This window comes from Miscanthus floridulus, chromosome 10 (assembly GCF_019320115.1).
Source record: "Miscanthus floridulus cultivar M001 chromosome 10, ASM1932011v1, whole genome shotgun sequence".
Lineage (NCBI taxonomy): Eukaryota > Viridiplantae > Streptophyta > Magnoliopsida > Poales > Poaceae > Miscanthus > Miscanthus floridulus.
Window position 1 is genome coordinate 133,182,805 of NC_089589.1, and position 23,132 is coordinate 133,205,936.

Here is a 23,132-nt window from a genome sequence, read left to right on the forward strand (position 1 = left end):
TTAAGTTCAAACCCAGTTCATAACAGCAGAGGTTAGTAATTATTTAGAAAACAATACTTATCCAACACTTATTATTATAAATGGTGATTAAGAGTGTACTTGCTAGATTTTATGTTTTTGAGGTTACATATGTTATAAAAAACTATGCCTACATGAGGACCAATATGTTATAAAAAACCTATGTCTACATGAGGACGAAGTGTGATAGGCATATGATAGGATAGAGAAGATAGATGACAGGACACAAAACCTATTCTAAGAAACCTACTTGCTAGATTTTCTTCGATTATTGATTTCACACCGTCCTTTCATGTATGCCCCTGGCGGCGGTCGAGATCTATATCTATGCGAGCCCCCGGGTTCACAGTTCACACACACGATGGCTGCTAGGTACCACCATCACGAACTATACAGACAACCCCTGTCCTCATCAGACTCTCATCATTCACCACAAAGCTGCTTCAGCTTCACCAAGGGCAGCCCGGCCATCCAATAATCCTTTTATTTCCATTTACCAGAGGGAAAGGAGAGGAGACTACAACCTGGTGGTGGTATACAACTGAGATCTACAGAGAGTAGCAAGGTGCGTGTACATACATCTTCGTTGGATCTGCTCCCGATCCGTCCGTCTATCTATATTTCTTTGCTCAATCAATGATGATGCTGAGCTCTATCCATCTCGCTGTATATATTCTCAAAGCCACAACTCGTCCACTATACTCAGGTATGCCTGCGTAGTGTTTAGTGCCTACGTACACAAGTCAGCATTTCTCCCTTTATTAATTTGCCTTCGTCTTTATTCGCACGCCCTCCTTTCTGATCAGCTGATTCTTTCTCAGAAAGCAAACGAGCTAAACTGCAGATTCGATCTGCACTCCGGCCGGCGTCGGTGCGCGTGTGTCCACTATTTAATCTCTTCTTTTTTTTTCTCGAATATGCAAAACGTCTGTGTATCTCTGCATTAGGAGAAAGTTTGTTGTGATACAACGATGCGCCCCATGAAAGACGCACTAGGGGGTACCAACGTGAGCAGGGAGTCGGCCCCACGTCTGCCCTCCGGGAACGCAGAGAAAGCAACATAAGAAAAATCTAACTTCTCAAACTAGGGCCCTGTTTAGCACAGCTCAGCTTCACTAGTGTAACTGTCATTTTGGTTTCAGCTTCATGAGCAGCTTTCTTGGTGGAGAAAATTCCCTGTTTAAAATCAAAAGATCACATGGTTTCTTTATTTAGCATCAAAGGATAAAATTTTCCCAATATAGTATTGGGTTCATTTTTGGTTCCCTATATAGCACTGCCGTTATATTTGGCCTCTACCACCATCAACTATGGGTGGAAAAAGACCGTTTTACCCCTATTTCATCTTGGTATATAAATGGTAGAGGTGTGTACTTAGATGCAAATTCAGGATATTAGTTTATGTTTTTGTTATTCGAAACAATGGGTAAATATTTTGAAAATAGAATAGATCGCACGACTATTATTGATGATCGTGATTGCAACCTACCAAATTAATTGATTTTTTTTTGTTATTGTAAGAATTTATATTTTAAACATCTGGTACTATAGCCTTTGCTGGAGACCCATCGTTAATAAAATATTAAATTAAATCACCAACTGGATCATTATTGCTCGACTTTACAAGGCCGAAACAACATATCATGGCGGGGTTGTCCTCTGCCTTTTCAATCTCTGCGGCAACACCATATCCTCTGCTTTGCCGCATGCGCTGCACCTATATATATACATGATATATATATATAGGTGCTCTGCTTTCTGACGGAGCAACACTGTTCGTATGTAGTATTTATGCATGCATGGTGGCAAGTTGGTGGCGCCATCCACAAGGAATGGATTCGAACAAAACATGCCAGCCTATGTATGTATGCTTTATAATTCGAGAGATTCTCCATGTAGCGGATCACCGTGCACACGACACGTGAAATGCTGGATCGATGAAAGACAAACACTACATGTGCGTGCATGTGACCCCAGCAGGCCTGCTCCATTACTTTGTGGTAGTTCCGACCTCGGCCTGTGTAGATTACTGAATTTTTTTTTCTTTTGTGAATAGATTAGTGAAGACTTAATTAAGCGGGCATGCATGTGATTCCAAATCTTTTAACGGCGTTGTTATATTTCACTTGTTGGTTTCAGCCAGGTCTTATCAGTCAGCCAACAGTGTTTTCCTCTCACAACAAACCAGCACCAGCCGGGCTTATCAGCCCAGAAACCAACGAGCGAATAGGCCGATTACATCGATGAACGAGAAATATACAAAGGACCTGTCTCAGTCAACTTGGTACTCCTCTACTCCATTCTCCCAGCTCTACTCCTATACATGGAGAATCGCTTCCTGCTGGACTTGGATCATCCGTTCACGCATTCTCTTTTCCACACTTTCATTCGGCAAAGAGCCCTGCAATAAGAAGTTGAGGTGAGCACTTTCCTTCGCCAAAGTTTTGTCCACCTCCATTCCATGCACGACCGAGTACGTACCATTATATAGTTAATTTTTATACCATGTTATGTGCTCTTTAGGGATAATTGATGCAAATATGTGCTTATATATGTATGATCTACTACTAGCAGGTAGATAGGCTTGAGCCATGGCGGCCGCGCTGGATGCTTTAGCACCCTACGTGAAGAAGCTTATCGCAGACATGGCACAAGAAGAGGTGTCCGTGCTGCTTGGCGTCTCCAGCGAGATCACCAAGCTGGAGGACAACATGGAAGGCCTCAAAGCCTTCCTCAAAGATGCCGAGAGCAGGCGCATCACCGACACGAGCGTGCAAAGATGGTCGACAAAGCTCAAGAACACCTTGTATGATGCCACTGACATCCTCGAGCTGTGCCAGCTCGAGGCTGACAAGCGGAGGGAGTCTAGAGGCGGTGGCAATGTGGAGCATAAGTCGCCCGGCTGCTTCCAGCCATTGCTCTTCTGCCTGCGGAATCCCGTGTTCGCACACAAGATAGGCAGCCGCATCAAGGAGCTCAACCAGAGGCTGGAAGTCATCCACAAGGAGGCGAACAAGTACAAGTTCAATATTGGCCTCGGTTCCAACCCGGAGCCAAGGAAGCTAACTGCTGCTGATTTATCCAGCTATAGGACAAGTTCACTTGTCGATGAGTCAGCCATAGTTGGGGAACAGATAGAGAGGGATACAAGGGAGCTCATTCACTTGCTAACATCAAGTGATGATAATCACAACATCAAAGTCGTGTCTATAATTGGTGTTGGTGGCATGGGAAAGACTACTCTTGCTCAGAAGATCTTCAATGATGCAACCATCCAAGAGCACTTCAAGACGAAGACAATATGGCTAAGCATCACTCAACAGTTTGACGAGGTTGAGCTATTGAGGACAGCAATCAAGCATGCTGGTGGTGACCATGGTGCTGAGAAGGACAAAAACACTCTGGCGGAGACCCTATTCCACACCCTGTCCAGTGGAAGGTTTCTGCTAGTGATGGATGACGTGTGGAGCCAGAAAGTGTGGAACGATGTGCTTAGTGTCCCAGTCAGAAATGCTAGCAAGAAACAACCTGGAAGCAGGGTCCTTGTCACCACAAGATCTGCACACCTACCCCAACAGATGCAAGCCCCCCTGCACCAACACCGTGTCAAGCCTCTAGAGAATGATGATGCTTGGTCTTTGCTCAAGAACCAGCTGCAGCCTGATCAGGTTAGTTGTCTATCCATACTTTATACAACTAGGCTATATACTTGATTTTGATAGAAAGAATATGGATCGGAGTTCCTTTAAATCTAAGCATTCGTGCTAGGAACACCAGCTTATGAGAGTAGCAAAAGGAGACCAGTAAAACTATGATCTAGAAGAAATAATCAAATGTAACAACAAAACACTAGGATCAAGTTAGCTATCATTCACTCCAATGAAAGATTTAGTGCATGGCTAGTTCCGTATGAAATCTAGCTATTTGAAATTTGATGGTATTCGAAATGTAACATCAATTATAGTGGAAGTTAATAGTGACCAAAATACCCATGACTATTATAGTGCAACAATTAATAGTTATCTAAAAAATTCATAACTTTTGCGTATGAAATCGTATGAACATAAACTTTAAATATAATCAAAATTGTAGAGCTCAATAATATCTATAGCTTTGTAATTGACAAATTCTTTGTTTCAAACTATTTAGGTTGCCAAAACTTCCTTTGAAATTATCAAATTTTGACAAAATCTATAAATATAAATGATCTCAGATATTGACATGGTATATACAAAATTTGTAGTTGTCAGTAGGATCTAAACTTTGTAGATGATAATTTTTTATCTGAAGTAATATAGAGTCTCTTCTTCAATTTTGAAATCCAAAATTTAGGAATTTCCAATTACTTCGAACATTGGAATAGACGTTTTAAAGTGTTAAATTTCAAATTTAAAAATATAAAATAACAAAACGAATATTCAGCATTCTAAATGACTTAAGATATTCTAACTTTGAATTTAATATTTGGGAATTTGATTTCATACTATAAATAATTTTCAATCCAAAACTTGTCAACAACAAAATTATAGATCTCACTAAGCACTACAATTTTGATAAAAAGTCCGTCTTCATCCAACTTTATATGCAATTATGAATTTTTGGATAACTATTAAAGGTTTGTATTATAATAGTCAGGTGCATTTTGGTCACTTTTAACTTCTCTCTCCAAAGTAGTCCTTAGAAATGTTATTTTAATAGCTACATTGTCTAAGAACCAATTGCCAGCATTGAAAAGTACTTTGTAGCCAAGGCAACAGTGAGCAGTGTCCCTTAGCAAAGACCACCATTGAAGAGTGCCCTACCGCAAATCTTTACAATATGGCACACTTTTAATATGTTGGCCAATCTAAGTGTCCTAGTCATATAGAAGAACCATGGTCAAATTACACTTGAGCAGGCGGAGCCTGCTTGAGTGGGCGGAGCTCGCTATAGCAGTCGGCGACGTAGGCCAAGCTCCCAAAGTTGAGGACCTGGCCTAGAGCGAAGGTGCTGGCCGTGACGGAGAACTCACCGGGGAAGCGGACGCCACCGTCTGGGGCGGTGCCGCTTGCTCCGGCGACGAGGCGGGTGGCTCCGGCCACTATAGAGCAGGAATCACACTTGACATGCTCCCCTACCTAGAGCGCCAGCTGTCACTGGATCAGAACCACGGCAAGCATTGTTGTTCGTATTAGTGTCAGAATACATGTCTCTAGTGTCTTGGGTGGACTCAAGAACACGAGAATCAATAGAGGGGACACAACGGTTTATCCTGGTTCGGTCTCTCGGGTCCCTACGTTTAGCAGCTGATGATCCTTATACTCAATAGCACCCAAAATCTGAGGGTTACAACAGAGTGTAAGAGAGAGATTTGTAGGGGATCACTCGGTGCTGATCCTAGGGAAGCCTCGCCGCCGGTGGAGCCTTCCCCCTCGCCGAAGAGGAGGAACACGATAGGAGGAAGGGGACGGAGCTCTCGGTGCCCCTCTCTGGGTGGATTTGCTCTTGGTGCAGAGCACGAATTGGTTTGCTGAGGAATCCAACGATCTATCTCTGGATCGTCTGGAATTGTGTTCTGGAATCGTCCACTGGAATCATCCTCTCCCATCTTAGGATCCGACCTCCCCTTACATATCAAGGTAGGTCGGGTACATGACGGTTTGTGAGAGTTTAGCCTATGGTCTACATGCGCCGGAGTCCAGGAGGGTCTTGCCATGGCGTCATGTGGACCGTGACAATGTCGTGGAGCTGATTAAGCCCTGGGCAACGTCCGGCTACTCTATTCTGACACGCTGAATGTCAAGCTGTGTTAGCTTGGACCGATCTTCACAAGGTGCGCCTTCTGGAGGCTTCTTGGTGGCGAAGACAGACGACTTGGGGGGCTGACGCGCGAGCCCGGAAGCCTTGGAGCCCCCGAGGCTAGTGGAGGAGTTTGGCTTCTTGCGTCACGCCCATTGCGTGACCCTTTCGGAGGAGCGGTTGACAGCGCCGCGCCCGCAGGACAGTGCCGGGGAGCCCCCGAGCCTTGGTGGCTCTAGGGGGTTGCCTCGAGCCTAGGCCTTTGGTAGAACCGAAGGCCAGGAAGGAGCTAAGGATCGGGTCCATGCTCCCTTCGATCGGGAGCCTGGGGCTCGGGCAAGCCCCCGAGTCCCAAGCAGAGGCGCCGGGCGTGCTCGGGCTCGGCCCAATGCCTTAGCCAGAGGGTGCGCGCGAGCGCACCCGATGGGTGTAGCCCCCGAGCGATCCGGGAGGGGTCGGTCGTGGGATCTCTCGGTCGGGAACCCTTGATCCAGAGGCTTAACATATATCTATGTTTGGATTTCGTCAATAAGTAACCTCTAAATATAACGTTTGTCTAAATTATCCACCTATGCCATTACAAACCATAATGTAAAGTAGTCCAAAATTTACAACTAAATTACTCAGTCTACCATTTCTTATAAACCAAAACGAAGACCCTAAGTTTGCATATAAATGAATATTTGAATGCATCAAGTGCGTCCTAGTAGATAATGCCCAGATTTCGACTTTCTGACTATCCTAGTCGTCCTATAGCTAATAGACCATTTAAAGTCCGATTCCTGTAGCCACAAGAAAACTTTTTTTTTAGGGAAAGCCACTACAAAACTTTCTGTAGTATAGTCCTGTTTCCCGAGTGAGAACATTTAAAGCCCAATTGCAATGCACGGATTCCATATGTTAGTCTTACGGGATTTTGTGCCCATTCATGCGGATTCCATTTGAAATCGGCCCTTTCCAAGCATAGTCTTGTGCTTATTTTCGAATAAAGGACGGTACACTTCCAATACGTTGGCCAACCTACGCTTCATTGTTTTACAGAAGAAGCTTATTTGCTTAGAGAAGTACATAAGCAACCTGATAGTTCTTAGAAATAATTAAGAAGCTTTAAATTAAATGTTGGCAGGTAGATGGAATTGACCAACTGAAAACTATCGGGATGGAAATTCTTGAAAATTGTGATGGCTTACCACTTGCAATTAAAGTGATTGGAGGACTCTTGAGCACTAGATACCCAAGTGAGCATGAGTGGAAAGCTGTTCTGAACATGCCTGCTTGGTCACTGACTGGACTGCCTCTAGAACTAGACAACCGGCTGTACTTGAGCTACGAGGATTTGTCTCCCCAATTAAAGCAGTGCCTTCTGTATTGCTCGATGTTCCCTAAAGGTGTAGCAATCTTACAAGCCGTAGTTACTGAAATGTGGATCAGTGAAGGACTTATTCAACCACCAGATAAAAGAAGTACCAGTTCACATGAGTATGGGTTGGAAGACATAGCAACTGAGTATTACCGAGAGTTAATAAAGAGGAATCTTATAGAACCTATGAAAGGATATTCTCTCACTGGATACAAGTGCACCATGCATGATGTGGTCCGATCCTTTGCTGAATATATGGTAAGAGAAGAATCAGTTGTGATGGTTGGCCAAGAGCAGGCTACTACCAGTGGTGGTGAGATGCTTGTACGTCGCCTATCTATAGGACAAACCGTATCAGTGGTGGAATGGGCTGTTTTGCAAAGGCACGAGTCACTTAGAACATTAATTGTAAACTCTAGGGTAAACTTTCATCCTGGTGATTCGGTGGGTAGTTTCTCCAGTCTACGTGTGCTGTACATACTGTCTGCCGATTCTAATACACTAGTTCCCTCTCTGTCTATGTTGAAGCACTTGAGATACCTTCACTTAGAGGATACTGATATATCTAGGCTCCCAGATGACATCCACAAGATGAAATTCCTACTATACATTTCACTTGGTAACTGTAAGAGGCTATGCTATCTTCCTGGCAGCATCATAAGACTTGTGCATCTAAGATCTCTTAACATCAAGGGATCAAATGTTAGTGTCATTCCTAAGGGGTTTGGTGAGTTAACAAATCTGAGATCACTTTATGGTTTCCCAGTACATGTGGACATGGATGCAAGCAGTAGCTGGTGCAGTTTGCAAGAGCTGGAGCCTCTCTCTCAGCTTAGGGATCTTACATTATATGGCCTAGAGAAGGTGCAGGACAGCCGGATGGCTGAAAAGGCCATGATTAGCAGCAAGCGCCACCTTGGGTATCTAGAGTTGAACTATAGTGCAAGTGGACATACTATAGGGACAGGTGGTGCTGAGGCAGAGCAGCAGCAACAGAGTGTGACCGAGGAAGTCTTGGAAAAGCTCTGCCCTCCAACCTGCCTAGAGGATCTTACTTTGAGAGGGGGATACGTTGGTCGCCAGCTACCAAACTGGATGTGTGCTCCAGCGTCGGCGGACTTTAAGAGCCTAAGGTATTTGAGGCTGGAGAACGTGCCTTGCTGCACCCAGCTCCCTGATGGTCTGTGCTGCCTCCCAAGTTTGGAATTACTGACCATCAAAGATGCGCCAGCCATCAAGCGTATTGGGCCAAAATTCCAAGCGTCATCCTCCGTGGCAGCTAGAGGTTCCGATGCTAGTACATCTGCACCGTTTCCAAAACTGAGAAATCTGCAATTGATTGGGCTACGTGAGTGGGAAGAGTGGGAATGGAACGACTGTGAGGAGCATAGGGATGTGGAAACTACCATAGCCATGCCTTATCTGGAGGAACTCCGAATAGATAACTGCAGGTTGAGCTCTCTTCCAGCAGGCCTCGCCAGCACCAAGAGGCATACTCTTAGAGAACTATACCTTTACGACCTCACCAACCTGACACATGTGGAGAACATCCCTTCAGTTGTGAAACTTGACGTGTTTGACTGCCCTGAGCTAAAGAAGATCACAGCACTCGACAGCAGGTTGCAGAAGATTAGGATCGTTCGCTGCCCAAAGCTGGAGCTTCTAGAAGGTGTCCCAGCACTTGACAGCCTTGAACTGAAGGACACCACCATGGACACGCTTCCAGAATACCTGCGAGCTGTAAACCCAAGGTATCTCGAGTTGGATTGCAACAAGAAGCTATATGAATCCTCCTCATCTCCAGGTAGCTCCGAATGGGACAAGATCAGCCACATTGGAAGATGGCGCGTGTGTTCAGGTAAATTGCATTCTTTCACTAGGCCGGAAGTGAGTTTTCATATTTATTAATTATTGCTTGTACTCTGATTCGTTGCAGGAAAAGCTTTCATTGGACCACACATAGAACAGCAGGGCATCAAAATATATGGTGGTTAAAAAAAGGGTTGCTACAGCCTGCCCGTCCGACGAGAGGACATCTACAATTGTTAACAATCAATTGTGAAAAACACAGTGCTTGTGTTCACCTTTTCCCTGTTCAAGTCTGGCCAAAGTATGTGTATTATCATCTCTTATATTTGTAATTATATTTTTTCTCTCAAATTATTACGTATTTTCAAGTGTCATTATGCACTGACCGTGTAACTAATGTATGCAGGCATCCAGGATCCTTATGGCACACACATGATGTTAGCTTGCACTGGCAAGTGGGACTGAGATCTGCTTGGTAGAAGCTCGTCTCCAGCACGCAGTACACATACTCTGTTCACATGCAGACTGTCGACATACTGCCAAATCATGGTTACGGATACCGTCTCCTGCACTCTTGTAGTCTTGACCATGTATATTTGTACACTCCATATATATTTTTTGAAGTAATGGACCTATATATATATGCACAAGTAATGGGCCTGAAGTCGTGGATCTTGTAATGGACCGAATGTGCGGTGATGAAAGCAGACATGCAGTAAGAACATTGTATTCTGACCTGATTGATGATAATGAAATCAGGCATCCCAATCATTATTGTTGGTCGATCTTACTCAGCCTCCTCAATGTAATGGCGATTATGGAGTTTTCCTCTCCTTTAATCTCGTGGCAACACCATATGTGTCCTCTGCTTCTGTCGCCTGCACTGCACCAATATATGAAGGCCCTATTCTTTGTGAGGGAGACAGAGCAAATGGCCTTCACTGTCTCTGCGAGGCTGTGACTGAGGACTATAATGGTTCATTCATACTTCTTTGGAAGCACGGGACAGCATGCAGTTCAGTCAACAGAGTAAGGACGAAGTATAACAAAGCAGAAACAAAGCAGAGCAGAGCACAGCCACCCTCTCGTCGGTTGGTTTTTGGGCCATGCACCAGAACACCTGATATCATGTGAGTCGACTGCATTCCTCGAGATGAAAACTTTGATGTCGCTTGGTTTTTGCAGCGCCTGATAAAAAATAAAGCAAGTGTATATTTAGCCAGGGCCAGGTAGTTAATAATTTTGTATGTATTTTTGATGCAACAAACTTTATGTATGCAGGGATGGGATCCTGTACATTCCTTTCTGCCATTGGAGCGCGCGGGGCAGGGATCATCATCTCATCTCTTGCTGGCAGATTTAATTTCAGTTTTCAGATGAAGAATAATTGTTGTACCGCCAGATCAGAAATGAAGCAAGTGTATATTTAGCCAGGGCCAGGTAGTTAATAATTTTCTCTCTGCCTTGGGAGCGCATGGGGGCAGGGATCATCATCTCTAGCTGGCAGATTTAATTTCAGATTTCTACACTGTCACCCAGAGGACAGTTGCAAAGACACGATCGACCACCTAGTGCCAAATCATGAGAAGCCAAAGAAGCCGGTGCGTGGTCGAGGTGCTGGAAAGGAAAGGGTGCCGGCCTCTGCAGATTTTGGCTGGACGACGCCAAATTTCGTGTCCAGATCAGGAGGGAGCACAACGTTTTATTTTTGAGCCTTTTACCTGTGTGCCATTATAAAAGAAGGTCCTAACCAACATGCCACAAAAAGTTCGAACACATCCTAGTGCCACTAGCCTTAACTCTTTTGTCCCACACGCCATTCCGTCCACCTTATATCTGATTTTTGCCATTTGTCAGCCCTGACATGTGGGTCCCCCCTAGTGAAAATGTTTAAAATACCCTTCTTTCGTAACCCTATCCTCTACTTCCTTTCTCTCACTGTCCAGTGGGACCAAGCTGTAAGTGATCAAGGCACCTTCCTCCTCAACCTGTCAGCGACCGGGATCAACACGGCCCCCCGCGCGTCCCCTGCCGCTGAGGATCTCAACCATCACGCAGGCGAGCGACCACACGTCAGTGAGCGTGTCGCGGTCGACGTTCTTCACCAGCACCTTCAGCGCCATGTACGCAAGGGTTCCGGCGAAGGTCTGCGGCAGGTCCTTCTCGTTCACAGACTTGGCCACCGCATAGTTGCAGATCTTGACGGCACCGCCGTCGCCCACGAGGGTGTTATCGGGCTTTATGTCTCGGTGGACGACGCCGGTGCACATCTTGACGACGACACCGCGTTCGCCCTGGCCGAGCCTGTGCCCCTCCTGATTGTACCCGTAGGCGTTGGCCATGCGCCGCTTTTGCATGCGGGCCCTGGGCTTCGCCGCCGGGGGCGAGGCATGGAAGACGAAGGCCCAGTGCTCCCCGGTGGCCGCGTCGGTCGCTGGCGCGCCCTTGCCTCACCCCCCATGCGCCACTCCCTTCCCCGGGTCATGGTCGCCGCCATGGGCCACTGCCGCCAGGAGCCACCGTAGCCGCCAGCTGCTGCGTGTGGGTAGTGCGCCCCACGCCATCTCCCACTCGACCGTGAGCTTCCATTGGAGCGCACAGGTGCCCTGGTGCTCGCGCACCATTGCGTTGGTAGCAGGCTAATAAGAGCCTCGAGGCCACTACCGTGGCTACGTCCGTCCGGCACGGCGGCATGAAGCAGAGGAGCGTCAAGGACCTCATGTTCGGCGGCGCAGACGAGGAGATCAGGGTCCTACGCAGCGATCTCTGAATGGCGATGCAGGGCGAGGAGAGGAGCCGCAAGGTGCTGACGACCTCTCCGTTGCGCTCTCTGATGAGAGAAAAAGTAAAATGAGGAAAAAAAAAGAAAAGGACTAAAAGAAAAGGAGAAAATAAATTCCTGAGGACATTTTAGACTTTTTCCGCTGCGGTTTGACACCGATAGAGCCAAATATGGATGGAATGGCGTGTGGGACAAAAGAGTTAAGGCCAATGGTACCAGGTTGTGTTTGAACTTTTTAGTGGCCTGTAGGTCAGGACTATCTTTTATAATGGCACACAAGTAAAAGGCTCTTTATTTTTCCCGCAGGGACACATCGGGTGCCAGATATAATATTACTATATGATATTATATGGTGAATTAGAAGAGTGTTGATATAACGAGCTAGAGAGGTGAGACTGCAGCACTAGCTGTATCCTTGCTTGCACACGTATATATTTGGTTTCAGAAGTGCTAGCGTCCGGACATCCAGACAGACGCTCGCGTTCGGACGTCCGCACGCTACACTCCATTTCGCGCTCCACACAGGGCCCGTGCCGCCCGAGCGACAAGAAGGGAAGGGCGTGCGACGCCTACAATTCGGTAGGACCCAGACACGGCGTCATATGGATGCCTTGCCATCGTTGGGAGAGACGATGTAGCAGAAGTTAGGGAGGGGAGATGCAACACCTGATCTACTATTGAAACATCAAAATACAACAGTTGCAACATAAGTATGAAGGCAATTGAAACACTTGAAACATACTTTTGAAGCACTTGAAAAAAACACATGGAAAACACTTTAAAACCATTGCAACCATACACAAACATCCAAATAAAACACATGCAACATATGTGTGAAACATGTGCAACATCCCGATAAACACACTTGCAACTTGCATCCGGAAAACACCGATGAAACATACCTCTAGAACATCTGAAACACTCAAAACATACGGTTGCAACTGAAGCAAATGCAATATATGCAACATGTGCAACATCCTCTGATCTACTTTTGCAACATCCATATGAAACAAATGCAACGTACATCTGAAACGCTTGAAACACTTAAAACATACATATGCAACATAGGGGTGGGGAAGGCTGGCCGGTCGATTCCGGCCGCCGGGATGGTGGGTGCTCGGTCACTAGGGTGAGAGAGGGCGCCGCCGGGGGTGGGGAGGGCGCTGGGCCTGGGTGGGGCAGAGCCGCCCAATCTCCTGCAACACCGCTCGTGCTCCATGGATCTCGCCTGGTTGGAGGAGAGGGCCACCGGATCCACGGGCATTGGGCGCTCCCGATGGGTGCGGACACCGGGGTGGGGGGAGGGGCGCCGCCGGGGTGGGGAAGGTGCCGCTGGGGTAGGGGAGGAGGCCAGGGTGGGGGACTGCACCACCACCCGCCAGGGAGGCAGCCATGCCCGCGGGCCGGGGTAGGCGTGGGGCGCGAGCGTGGAAGGGAGGAAGCGAGGGACTGGGTGTGGGAGCAAGCAGAGTGAAGCGTCCATCCGTTCCGGACGTCTTAATTGGAGCATTACCGATTTGGTTTCTCTGAGTTGTACAACTAACGGAGATGTGAGGACTTGCGCATGTACAATACGTACTAGTGTTGTGTGCATGATTTTGACTTATTGACAGGTTTTACTATAGAACATGTATGTTCACATCCCTCCCTTGTTAATTAATGTGGTCTATTGATTGAGAACAGGTATAATATACCCACTCATAAGGCAAAAAAACTATACACCCATAAGGCAGGCACACCACCCCATTAAATTTGCTCGAGCTCCGCCCCTACATCCGCGGTTGTGAAAATCCTCACCACCAAGGTGAGTGTCACCAGCTGTGGCCTAGATCTCAAAGGTACGTTCCTCGATGGGAACAAAAAAAAATGGGTGGGGACGGTCCCCATGTAGCAACCTTGGGCACCCGTCGTGGATTTGTGGCACGCGTCCATGCACATGCATCCAATGTATAAGAGAGATGTAGTTTTTTTTCCATTATTCCTCCTAAATTTAAGCAATAGTTTCATTTGTTAGATGGACACGTGTACAAAACTCATTGCAGGTGCCCATAGTTACTCCATTTTTTCCCAGAGAAGATAGATATCAAAAGTTCTGCCTCCAATGCAAAAGGTGAAATATAAAAACGTTCTTGTCAAGGCCATAAGCAACAGCAGCAGCCGTCGGCTCACAGACGATGGATCCGCATAACATTTGGACGAGCGATTACCCCAGCACCCTTGGTGGCCTGCCTTTGGGAGTCATTGAAGTAGGCCAGGCGGGAACAACGACAACAGCGTTCTTGAATGAAGGTGTGTTGATGAACGAAACGTTGTCTAACAAACCCCACGGCGCAAGCAAACAGATATGCACGGTCAAGGCATGCCTACACCTCCTTATCATCTCTGCAGATGCTCTGCTTTGCATCAGTATATCATATACGCAGATACTCTGCTTTGCAAGGAAGGAAAACATAACGGGTCAGAGCAGATCACAACCCAAATGGCCGGCCAGCACCAGCCTCCTTGCGACACCATGTATGCATGCATGGGTGCGATTGAGAAAGCATAGATGTAGATGCAGTTACCACAGATTGCCACAAATTATCAGTCACCAAGTAAGGCATAATTTGCGATGTGCGCAACTATGACCTGTGTCCGGCATGCATATGCTGTCTGTGGTGAGATTCCAGAATTCATTCGACAAGGAAGGAAGGAAGGAATTGTCTCCATCTAGATCCAAAACCCAGTATCAAGTTCCAGAAGCAAGGAATTCCTGCGTTGCGTTGCCGATGGACATTGGAAAAGAACAACTACGAGTAGTGCATAGGATAGGGTATTCCAGTTCCAGCAATGTCTCTACTTTCTAGAACAAGCACAATTAGGTTATTATTATATTTAGCAAGTTGCCCAATGTTACTCCATGGGGGCCATATATATAGCAGCAGCAAGCTGGTTCCATTATTATTATTGGGAACTCGAGCTGTACATGCCTCTACACAACTATATACTACTCTACTAGTAATGCCTGCTTCCACTTTAAGTGTAGTATCTTCTTACTTGCTTGCATTGTTCGTCCATCCTTTTCCAAAAGGTTCTCTAAACTTCAAAATGTATATATCTATATTTAGAGAGACATCCCATAAATATTCCCTCCACATATCTCTAGGTTTTGTACTTTTGTTCTATATGTATACTTCAATTCTTTATCATGATTTTTCTTGTGTGAAAATTTCGTGAGCGAAGTACCGTATCTTGAATTTAGAGAACAGTGTAGCCTCTCTATTGATGCACATCGAGAAGGGTGGTTTGAGATTGCAAAAGTGATGCAGGGTGGTTTAGAGAGTCTATAGGAGCCTGGGTTTTTGTTTTTCTTTTCTTCTAAATTTTATGATAAAGAGGTTTGTAGAGATCCTCTTGGAGATTCTTTAAGTTTATTTCGCTAGCTACCTATACATGCATGCTTGTTGTATTCAGATTAATGCAGGATCATGCCTGTATAATGTATCTGTAGCGAATCTACATGTTAACAGCAATTTCTATATGGATCCTTCCTAAAAAGGAAAAAGAAGGAACGAAATGGGTAACTAGAGCGAGGCTAGCTCTATTCCTGTGTTAGTTTTTAAACTCCCTGCTGATCGCCATTTGATGTAAGAATAATAAACGTCTTGATCTTTAAACTCCCTGCTGCACGCCTTTCAGTGTAAGTAAGCATACTAAACGTCTTGATCCTTAAGCTACAACATTTTCGTATCCCTTTGCTAATCCTTATTGTCTTTAAAACAACCCATAGATCTAGTTTGAAAATAGAATAATCGCAATCCAAATTATGAGGATCCAGTATAAGGTGATTAAGTGTGAGTAGCACAAAAGAATAAATGATCCTATGGTTGTTTCGACAAAACAAGTGTGATTCTGATGTACATGTATATGTATAGGACGGACGTTTGCTCGAGCCATGGCCGCCATCTTGGATGCTATGGGCCCCTACGTGATGGAGCTGATAGCCAACATGGCAACAGAAGAGGTGAAAATGTTGCTGGGTATATCCGACGATATTGAGAAGCTAGAGAACAACATGGACAGTATCAAATGCTTCCTTGCTGATGCTGAGAGGAAGCGCATCACTGAATTGAGTGTGCAAAGATGGGTGCAGAAGCTCAAGAACGCCATGTTTGATACCACTGACATCCTAGACCTATGTCAAATCGAAGCTGACAAGCAGAGCGAATCGAAAGGTAGCAGCTTGGTTGAAAAGGCTCCGGGTTGCTGCCAGCCATTGCTCTCCTGCCTACGAAATCCTGTGTTCGCACACAAGATAGGCAGCCGCATCAAGGAGCTCAACCAGAGGCTGGACAACATATACAAAGAGGCTCACAAGTTCAACTTCGTCATTAATCTAGGCTCCCACCCGGAGCAGAGGATGTCCACTAGCGAGAAGATGACATTTGAGTTTGTTGAGTCAGCCATTGTTGGTGAGAAGATTGAGATAGAGGCTCACAAGTTCAACTTTGTCATCAATCTGAGTTTATTGAGTCAGCCATTGTTGTTGAGCTTGATTGAAAATGGCCATGATTAGTAGCAAGGAGCACCTTGATTACTGGGAACTACATTGGAGTAGCAATGGATTCATGGGAAGGAGGTGTGAAACCAACATGCAGCAGCAGCAGCGAGTAGTGGAGGAGGTAATTGAGAAGTTCAGCCCTCCATCCAGCACACGACACATACACATTGAAGGATACTTTGGTAGCCGGCAGCCAAATTGGATGATGGTTCCAGCTACACGGGTCTTTAAGAGCGTGAGGATTTTAAGGATGGACAAACTTCATTATTGCACCCAACTCCCTGACGGTCTGTGCCAGCTCCCTAGTTTGGAGACACTTTCCATTAATGACGCACCTACCATCAGGAGTGTTGGGCCTGAGTTCCAGTCACCCTCCTCCCTGGCAGTGGGTGGAGGTATAGACGTCACTGCTAGATCAGTAGTAACATTTCCTAATCTGACATTTCTTCGTCTGGATGGCTTGAGTGAATGGGAGGAGTGGGAATGGGAGGAGCAGGGTGAGGATGCAACAGTAGATGCCATGGCAATGCCTGCACTCATGGAGCTCATAATTCATACCTGCAAGCTAACTTGTCTTCCACCAGGGCTCGCCAGTAGCAGGAGGCATGCTCTAAGGGAACTGTGCCTGTACACGATGAGCAACCTGACATCCGTGGAGAACTTCCCTTCCGTTGTGAAGCTTGATGTATTCGACTGCCCTATGCTTACGAGGATCAGTGGCCTCTCCAAGTTGCAGAACATCAGGATAGTCCGTTGCCCAATTGTGGAGGTCCTGGAAGGAGTCCCATCACTTGACAGCATGGAGATGGAGGACGGCACCATGGAGACAGTTCCGGAGTATGTGACAACAGTAAGACCAAGATATCTCAAATTGACTTGCAGCAAGGAGTTGTATGAGTCCTTGTTAACAGGAAGCTCATCTGAGTACGACAAGATCAGCCATATCAAGTCACGGACCATTTGTGCTGAAGATGAAGACTAATTGCTGCACGACCATACCAGAAATAAATCACGTACTAATATTTTCAGGTAACAAGTGTTCCACATTACTTTTGGTTCACAGTGCAGTGCACCGCACCTACATGTGCAGTCGTAGTACTTACTACGTAGTAGTACCGCTTAATACGCACTCAATTTTGAAGTATCATTATCCATTGATCCTGTATGTAACTAATATATATGCAGGGATCCTTATGGCGGAGCCGCATCCTGCTAGCTTGCAGCGGCCAGTACTCTGTTTTGCTCAATTCCTCTGCTTGATGCTGCCGCTGGGTGTGGTCAGTGGTCACACCCAGACTGTGTACAGAGGCCTACGAACGACATACTGAGGAATCATTGTAACCGGAGGCAGTCTTGTATTACTTGGGCCTCTATATTTCATCTACTATGTATGTTTTTTATTGAAGTAATGGACCTATGTATATTTGTACAAGTAATGGACCTGAGGTGCAGGATTCGTAATAAACAGGGAGCAGACATGGGAGCACCATAATGGTGATTATGATGTGCTCTGCTTTCTGACGGAGACGGGGCAAATGTCCAGAACGAGCCTTCCTTGTGAGTTGTGGATAACAGATGAACCAAGCATGGTGGCTTTGGTGGTCAAATCGACACTATTTGTCCGTCATTCTTTTGGTCTTAAATCGGTCGTTCTAACATTGTGAAGCAAAATCGTCTAAAAAAAACTTGTGAAGCAAAATGACCAAAAAAAATAAAAGCCACCCTGTATTGCCTGACAGACCAATTCACAATTCCACTTGTAGAGGAAGATATCCGTCAAGTAGCATGTACATAATCTTTGTGAAAAAGAAAAAAGTAGCATGTGCATAATGATCTTGTTCTTCCCAGCCCATTCGTGTAAAGCCAACAGATACTTTTTCTGATGACAACTACATTTAGGCCTTGTTTGGACATAGTCGGATGCGCATCAGTTCACATGTGTTGAGGTGGATTAGAGTGTAACTTGAACTAAATTCTACCCCAATTCACACCAACACATATAAATGGAGGTGAATCTGACATCATCCGAACAAGACCTTAGTGGATTTTTTGTATGAGTCTTTGTTAATAGGCAGCAGCTGTGAGAGAAAAACACTGTTCCGGCTGAATTATTGTGAGAGAAAAACACTGTTCCAGCTGAAAAAGAAGCCGAATAAGCCGGATTATAAGGTAAGTCGAACGGGGCAGTACGACAAGATGAGCCATATCAAGTCGCCAAATATCGACTACATTCGCTGAAGATGAAGATTAAGGGCCTGTTTGGTACAGCTTCACCAACAACTTTATAAGCTATTGTGAGCTATCTTTTTGCCCAACATCCTTTTTCAAAACAGCTTCACGAGTGAAGCTATTGTTTTCTCCTCTTACAGAGGCATAGGATGTGAGAGAGATGAAAAAAAGCTGCTTATCCCAGCTTCATCTGATACAAGTGGGTCCCAATTTCCTAAAAGACTGCATTTGCCCTCTCTCTGTGACGTCAGCATGTAGTGCGCAGCCGTGAGGCGCACGCGGCCATGGCCGGAACCCGAAGGGCAGGCCACCGGGGTGTGAGACGCAGCCGCCGGGCATGCGGTGATGCAGGCGTGCGTCAAGGGTGCCGCCGCTGGAGTTAGAAAAAAAAAAAGGTGTCCGGGGCGCCGCCGCTGGCTATGCCTGCCGCCGTGAGGGGCTATGCCCTGAGGGGCGCTGCTGCTGGCCGCCGGGAGGAGCGCCGCCGTGGGGCCCTGGAGGGCCGATGGGTGGCGAGCCGCTACAGGGGGAGATGGCCGCCTGAGGGGCACGAGCCGCCTGGAGGGCCACGGGGAGAGGCGCCGTCTGGAAGAAAGGCTTGCAGGAAGAACGAAGAAGACACCTACGAAGAAGACGAGGAAAAAAAGAGAAGTAAAAGATAAGGAGGGGTATTATAGTAATTTTATTCTTTTTGTCTTCCGTGTGAAGCTGTTTTGCCAAACGGAGTCACGAAAAAAAGTTCAGCTTCACCGACAAAGCTGTTCATGAAGCTAAAACACCACGGCAGCCCTGTAGTTAGAACGGAGGTGCGGGCCGCTCCGTCGCTGGCCGCCGTTGCCAGACGCCCACGCTTGCATCCTCGACTGAGGAGAACTGGAGAGGCCCGTCAAGTCACTTCCCCATATGGCTCCTTGTGTGTCTCCTATCCTGCTTTCTGCATATGCAGTATACGTATATACGTCGTGTGATGCCTAGTTGACTACGCCAGTGGTCAGATCACCGCACCGCAGGAAGGCGTTCAGAGGGCTGCGAGGATGACTTCGGGTCCAACTCCTGCGAGTTCGAATGCGGCTGCGCCGTTGCGGTGAGGACGACGACATGATGCAGCGACACAAATGATGCGCCTCCAGGATGGGTCTCCGTGGCTACTGGCTAGTCCGACTCCGAACAAAGGGGATCCGGACGATAAAAACAAATGGATTGAATTTGGACTGGGCTTGGAAGGGTTAGGCCCATATGGGATCCAGATGGACTAGAATGAAGAAGATGTTTAGTTAATTCTTAGAAGTTGCTAAAAAAAGTTAATTCTTAGATATATTCTTTGAGATGCGTATAATTTCTAAAAAAAAAAGTACCGGAGCAATTCTCGAAGATTAATTGCTGCACGGCTATGTGGGTGTTTAAATCCAAGGGCTAAAGTTTGGAGGCGTCACATCGGGTGTCACATGGGGGTGTCACGTGGAAAGTGTTCAGATAGTAATAATAAAAAGCAAGAGTAAATTGTACGGCCGGTCCTTAAAGTATTGAGCTGATTTCGTCTGGGTTCACAAACTATGAAATCGCACTCTTGGCTCCTCAATCTACTTAATTTGGTCCATCTAGGTCCTAAACAGTCCAGGCGGTGTCAAGCAGAGGCACATGTGACCCTCCGCAGCTGCTGGCTTTTTAGCCAAAAAGCCCCCGCACGATTTCACCTTCTCCACCTCATTCCTTTCCATAACTCTCAGACCTTGACGAAGGGGAGAAGGGGCGAAGGGTGGCGACGCCGGTGACTGGAGCTATTCGCGGAGGCGGAGCGGGTGGAGAGCGAGGATGACTCGACGACTAGATTGCGTCAGAAAGGCGTGGGCGTTGGGGGAGATGGCCGCCAGATTGTGTCAGAAAGGAGAGCCGGCGGCTGAATACGGTGAGTTGAAGAAACCCTATCTTGATCTGGACCCTCTATTGAGTTTTTGCTATGGATTTGTGGACATTACGGTAGATTTAGGTCATTTTCATTTGAAAGTAGTTGATTTGTAGGCATGAATGGCGGTGTTCTAGGGTTCTTGGTACGGATGAGAAAAATTTTGAACTGAATGTTGAAAATTGATTGAAATATAGGTCCAGGGTCTAACCAGTTCAGTCTAGAGGTGCATCATGGTGGTTTTTTTCTTGGTGTTCGGAAGAACCGTGCTTACCTCGATGGAAAAATTGACTGGTTTGATCAGTGTGATGTTGATACTTGGTCAACCCTATGGATGAAGAACTTTGTGGAAGAGTTAGGTTATGATAAGGAATCACGTACAATGAAGGTACATTGGTTATTGCCAGGAAAGACAATAACAAATGGTTTGAGACTTATAGAGACTAATAGTGACACAATGGTCATGATGTCTGTGATTGATAGTGTGAGGAACCTGGTCATTTATCTTGATCATCATGATCTGATTTGTTCTGGTATCAATTGGGTTGACATTGTAGCAAATCCTGACTGTAGTTTGCCCAAGGTCTTTAGTCCTGTTAAGGTTGTGACAGCTGAAAGGAACGAAGGGGAGAAATTGCTAGTGTTTTACACAAACCTGAGGAAGGCCACTGAGTGGAACCAAGATCCAGTACATGATGGCATTTAGGCAGATGACAGTAATTCAGATGACTCAGACTTTAATGATAGTGATTATGAGATTGGATTTTCTGATGATGACCTGTTTGCTAACAATGTCGATGCTAGTGTGTTTGATGAAGGGGCAACTAAGGGTTGTAAAATGTTAAAATGGAAGAAGGCTACGAGCAACAAACTCAAGAGGAAGCAATCTATGACTATGTCAGTTGGAGATGAGGATGAATCAACAGAAGAGGAAAATATTGACTTGGCAGATTCTGATGAAGGTAGCAATAGGAACAGGTTCGGGGAATTTCGGCAGGAAGATTTGTTGAATCCATCATTCAGGGTAGGGCAAGTATTTGGTATAGTTGAGCTTGTGAGGAAGGCCATCATAGAGTACAGCCTTAGGAATAGGGTAGAGATGACACAGGAAACAATGCTTTGATAGATGCTCTCTCAGGTTTGTGTGATTTTAATTTTACTCTGCTGTTTGCATGACTAATTTTACTCTACTAATCTCAATCTGCATTTTTCTTGTCACCTGTAGCCCACTCAATGCAGCAGCCTAAATCAGCAGTTGGGACCCTTGCCCGACTCTACCTTCATTCAGTCCAACCAGCCAACTGCAAGACTAGTAGTTATCACTATTGCAACTAAAGCAGGCGGGGCAAGAGTGAACAAGAAGAAAGTAACTACTACCGGCAAGAGCAAAGAAGCTGGTCAAGGTAGATGGAAGAAGGGCAAGAAGACTGGAGGAGTTCAAGGAAAGAAGACCACGTCTGAAAATGCTGCATGAAACTGTGGACATGCCAACCTGACTTTTGTGACTGAAATAGGAAAGCGATATAGTTGCCTTTTGTTGATAGCAACATGGAATATGGTAGCAGTATAGTTGCTTTTGTGGATAGCAACATCTTTTGTAATGCATAAACACTAGTATGCATGCCAAAAGTCTAGACGTCTTGTATAGGGATGCCTACACTGAGCTGCAGCTGTCCAAGTGTAGATGGTTGTTTGCATGTGATGCAATGCCATTGTCTTAAGCTACAAACTTCAACTGGATGTACAATTTTATGACTGGATGTACAACTTTGGTTGCTAAGCATAATAATGCAGTTTGCATAAGTGAAATGTGTTCTTCTGAAATTGCAGTCACAAATACGACAAATTGTAGTCAGATAATATACATGATCAATACCATAAAGCATTACCAGTTCTTACATGGAAATATTACAAGTTCACACATAAACAAAAGCATTCCTACTCCTCAAACCTAATTCACATTCACCATTCACTTCTTCATCTGAACAAACACCAGCAGCAGTTGCACACTACAATTATCAAGCACATACAGAGAATGCATTTCAAGAGCCCTGCAATATCATATCCTATATTGATCAAAGTTCTAAGCTCTACTTCAACAGCTGTGGCATGCTCTACTTCAATAGCTGTGGCATCTCTATTGCCCATGTCGACATTCTTCTCCAACAGGCTCTCAGTAACTTCATCAGATTGCATCCCAGTTGCATTTTCTTTTGCTACTTCTGTCTCCAAGTGGTTGATGTATCCTGCCTCCTAAAGGAAAAATTGGCAACTAGTTCCATCCTTCTGCAGATTCATCAAACAGACAAAGCACACATACTAAAAACTTGGACTCTAATACTCGGATTTGGAATGAACTCAAACTGGCAAACTAAACTTACATTGTGATCTAGGCAGGTGTAGAAGATCTGATCCAAGGACTACGGCTGCTTTCGAACGGCACTTTACTACCTTATGACGATGGCACCTCGGGCACGTAATCAGTCGTGGCTCATCACCACGCCTCCTGGTCACCGCCATCACCCCCACCATCCGTCGGGTCGTACTCGCTCTCTGCAAGCGCCGCGTCCATGAATGGTACCAGTCGCCGGCGTCGCCATGCTCCGCCCCTTTTCCCCCTTTCGTCGAGGTCCGAGAGAAAGGAAAGGAGTGAGTGGGAGAAGATGAGATCGTCCAGGGCCTTCTTGCTAAAAAGCCAGCAGTTGCCAAGGGT

General features: G+C 46.0%; 2 protein-coding genes across 12 annotated transcripts; both read left to right on the top strand.

The window, feature by feature from the left end:
* Positions 1–216: 216 nt before the first annotated feature.
* On the top strand, positions 217–9,736 carry LOC136487294 (disease resistance protein RGA2-like). Of its 11 annotated transcripts, none has more exons than XM_066484437.1 (6): positions 217–583; positions 1,805–2,437; positions 2,593–3,686; positions 6,923–9,014; positions 9,093–9,266; positions 9,372–9,736. In XM_066484437.1, the coding sequence occupies exons 3-5, from the start codon at positions 2,610–2,612 to the stop codon at positions 9,149–9,151; spliced, it is 3,228 nt and encodes a 1,075-aa protein (XP_066340534.1). In that variant the 5' UTR covers positions 217–583; positions 1,805–2,437; positions 2,593–2,609; the 3' UTR covers positions 9,152–9,266; positions 9,372–9,736. The 11 variants fall into 11 exon arrangements, with proteins under 11 accessions (XP_066340534.1, XP_066340539.1, XP_066340537.1 ...); XM_066484442.1 differs by having other exon boundaries at positions 1,918–2,437; XM_066484440.1 differs by having other exon boundaries at positions 2,158–2,437.
* Positions 9,737–15,681: 5,945 nt separating this feature from the next.
* LOC136489690 (putative disease resistance protein RGA4) lies at positions 15,682–16,302 on the top strand. The gene has a single exon (XM_066486257.1). The coding sequence runs from the start codon at positions 15,682–15,684 to the stop codon at positions 16,300–16,302; it is 621 nt and encodes a 206-aa protein (XP_066342354.1).
* Positions 16,303–23,132: the final 6,830 nt, after the last annotated feature.

Excerpts from the sequence above, each read along its gene's own strand:
- LOC136487294 (XM_066484437.1), top strand. The coding sequence starts at position 2,610 with ATGGCGGCCGCGCTGGATGCTTTAGCACCCTACGTGAAGAAGCTTATC. Across the intron at positions 3,687-6,922 it reads ACCAGCTGCAGCCTGATCAG|GTAGATGGAATTGACCAACT; the intron begins GTTAGTTGTCTA and ends AAATGTTGGCAG. Across the intron at positions 9,015-9,092 it reads AAGATGGCGCGTGTGTTCAG|GAAAAGCTTTCATTGGACCA; the intron begins GTAAATTGCATT and ends GATTCGTTGCAG.
- LOC136489690 (XM_066486257.1), top strand. The coding sequence starts at position 15,682 with ATGGCCGCCATCTTGGATGCTATGGGCCCCTACGTGATGGAGCTGATA.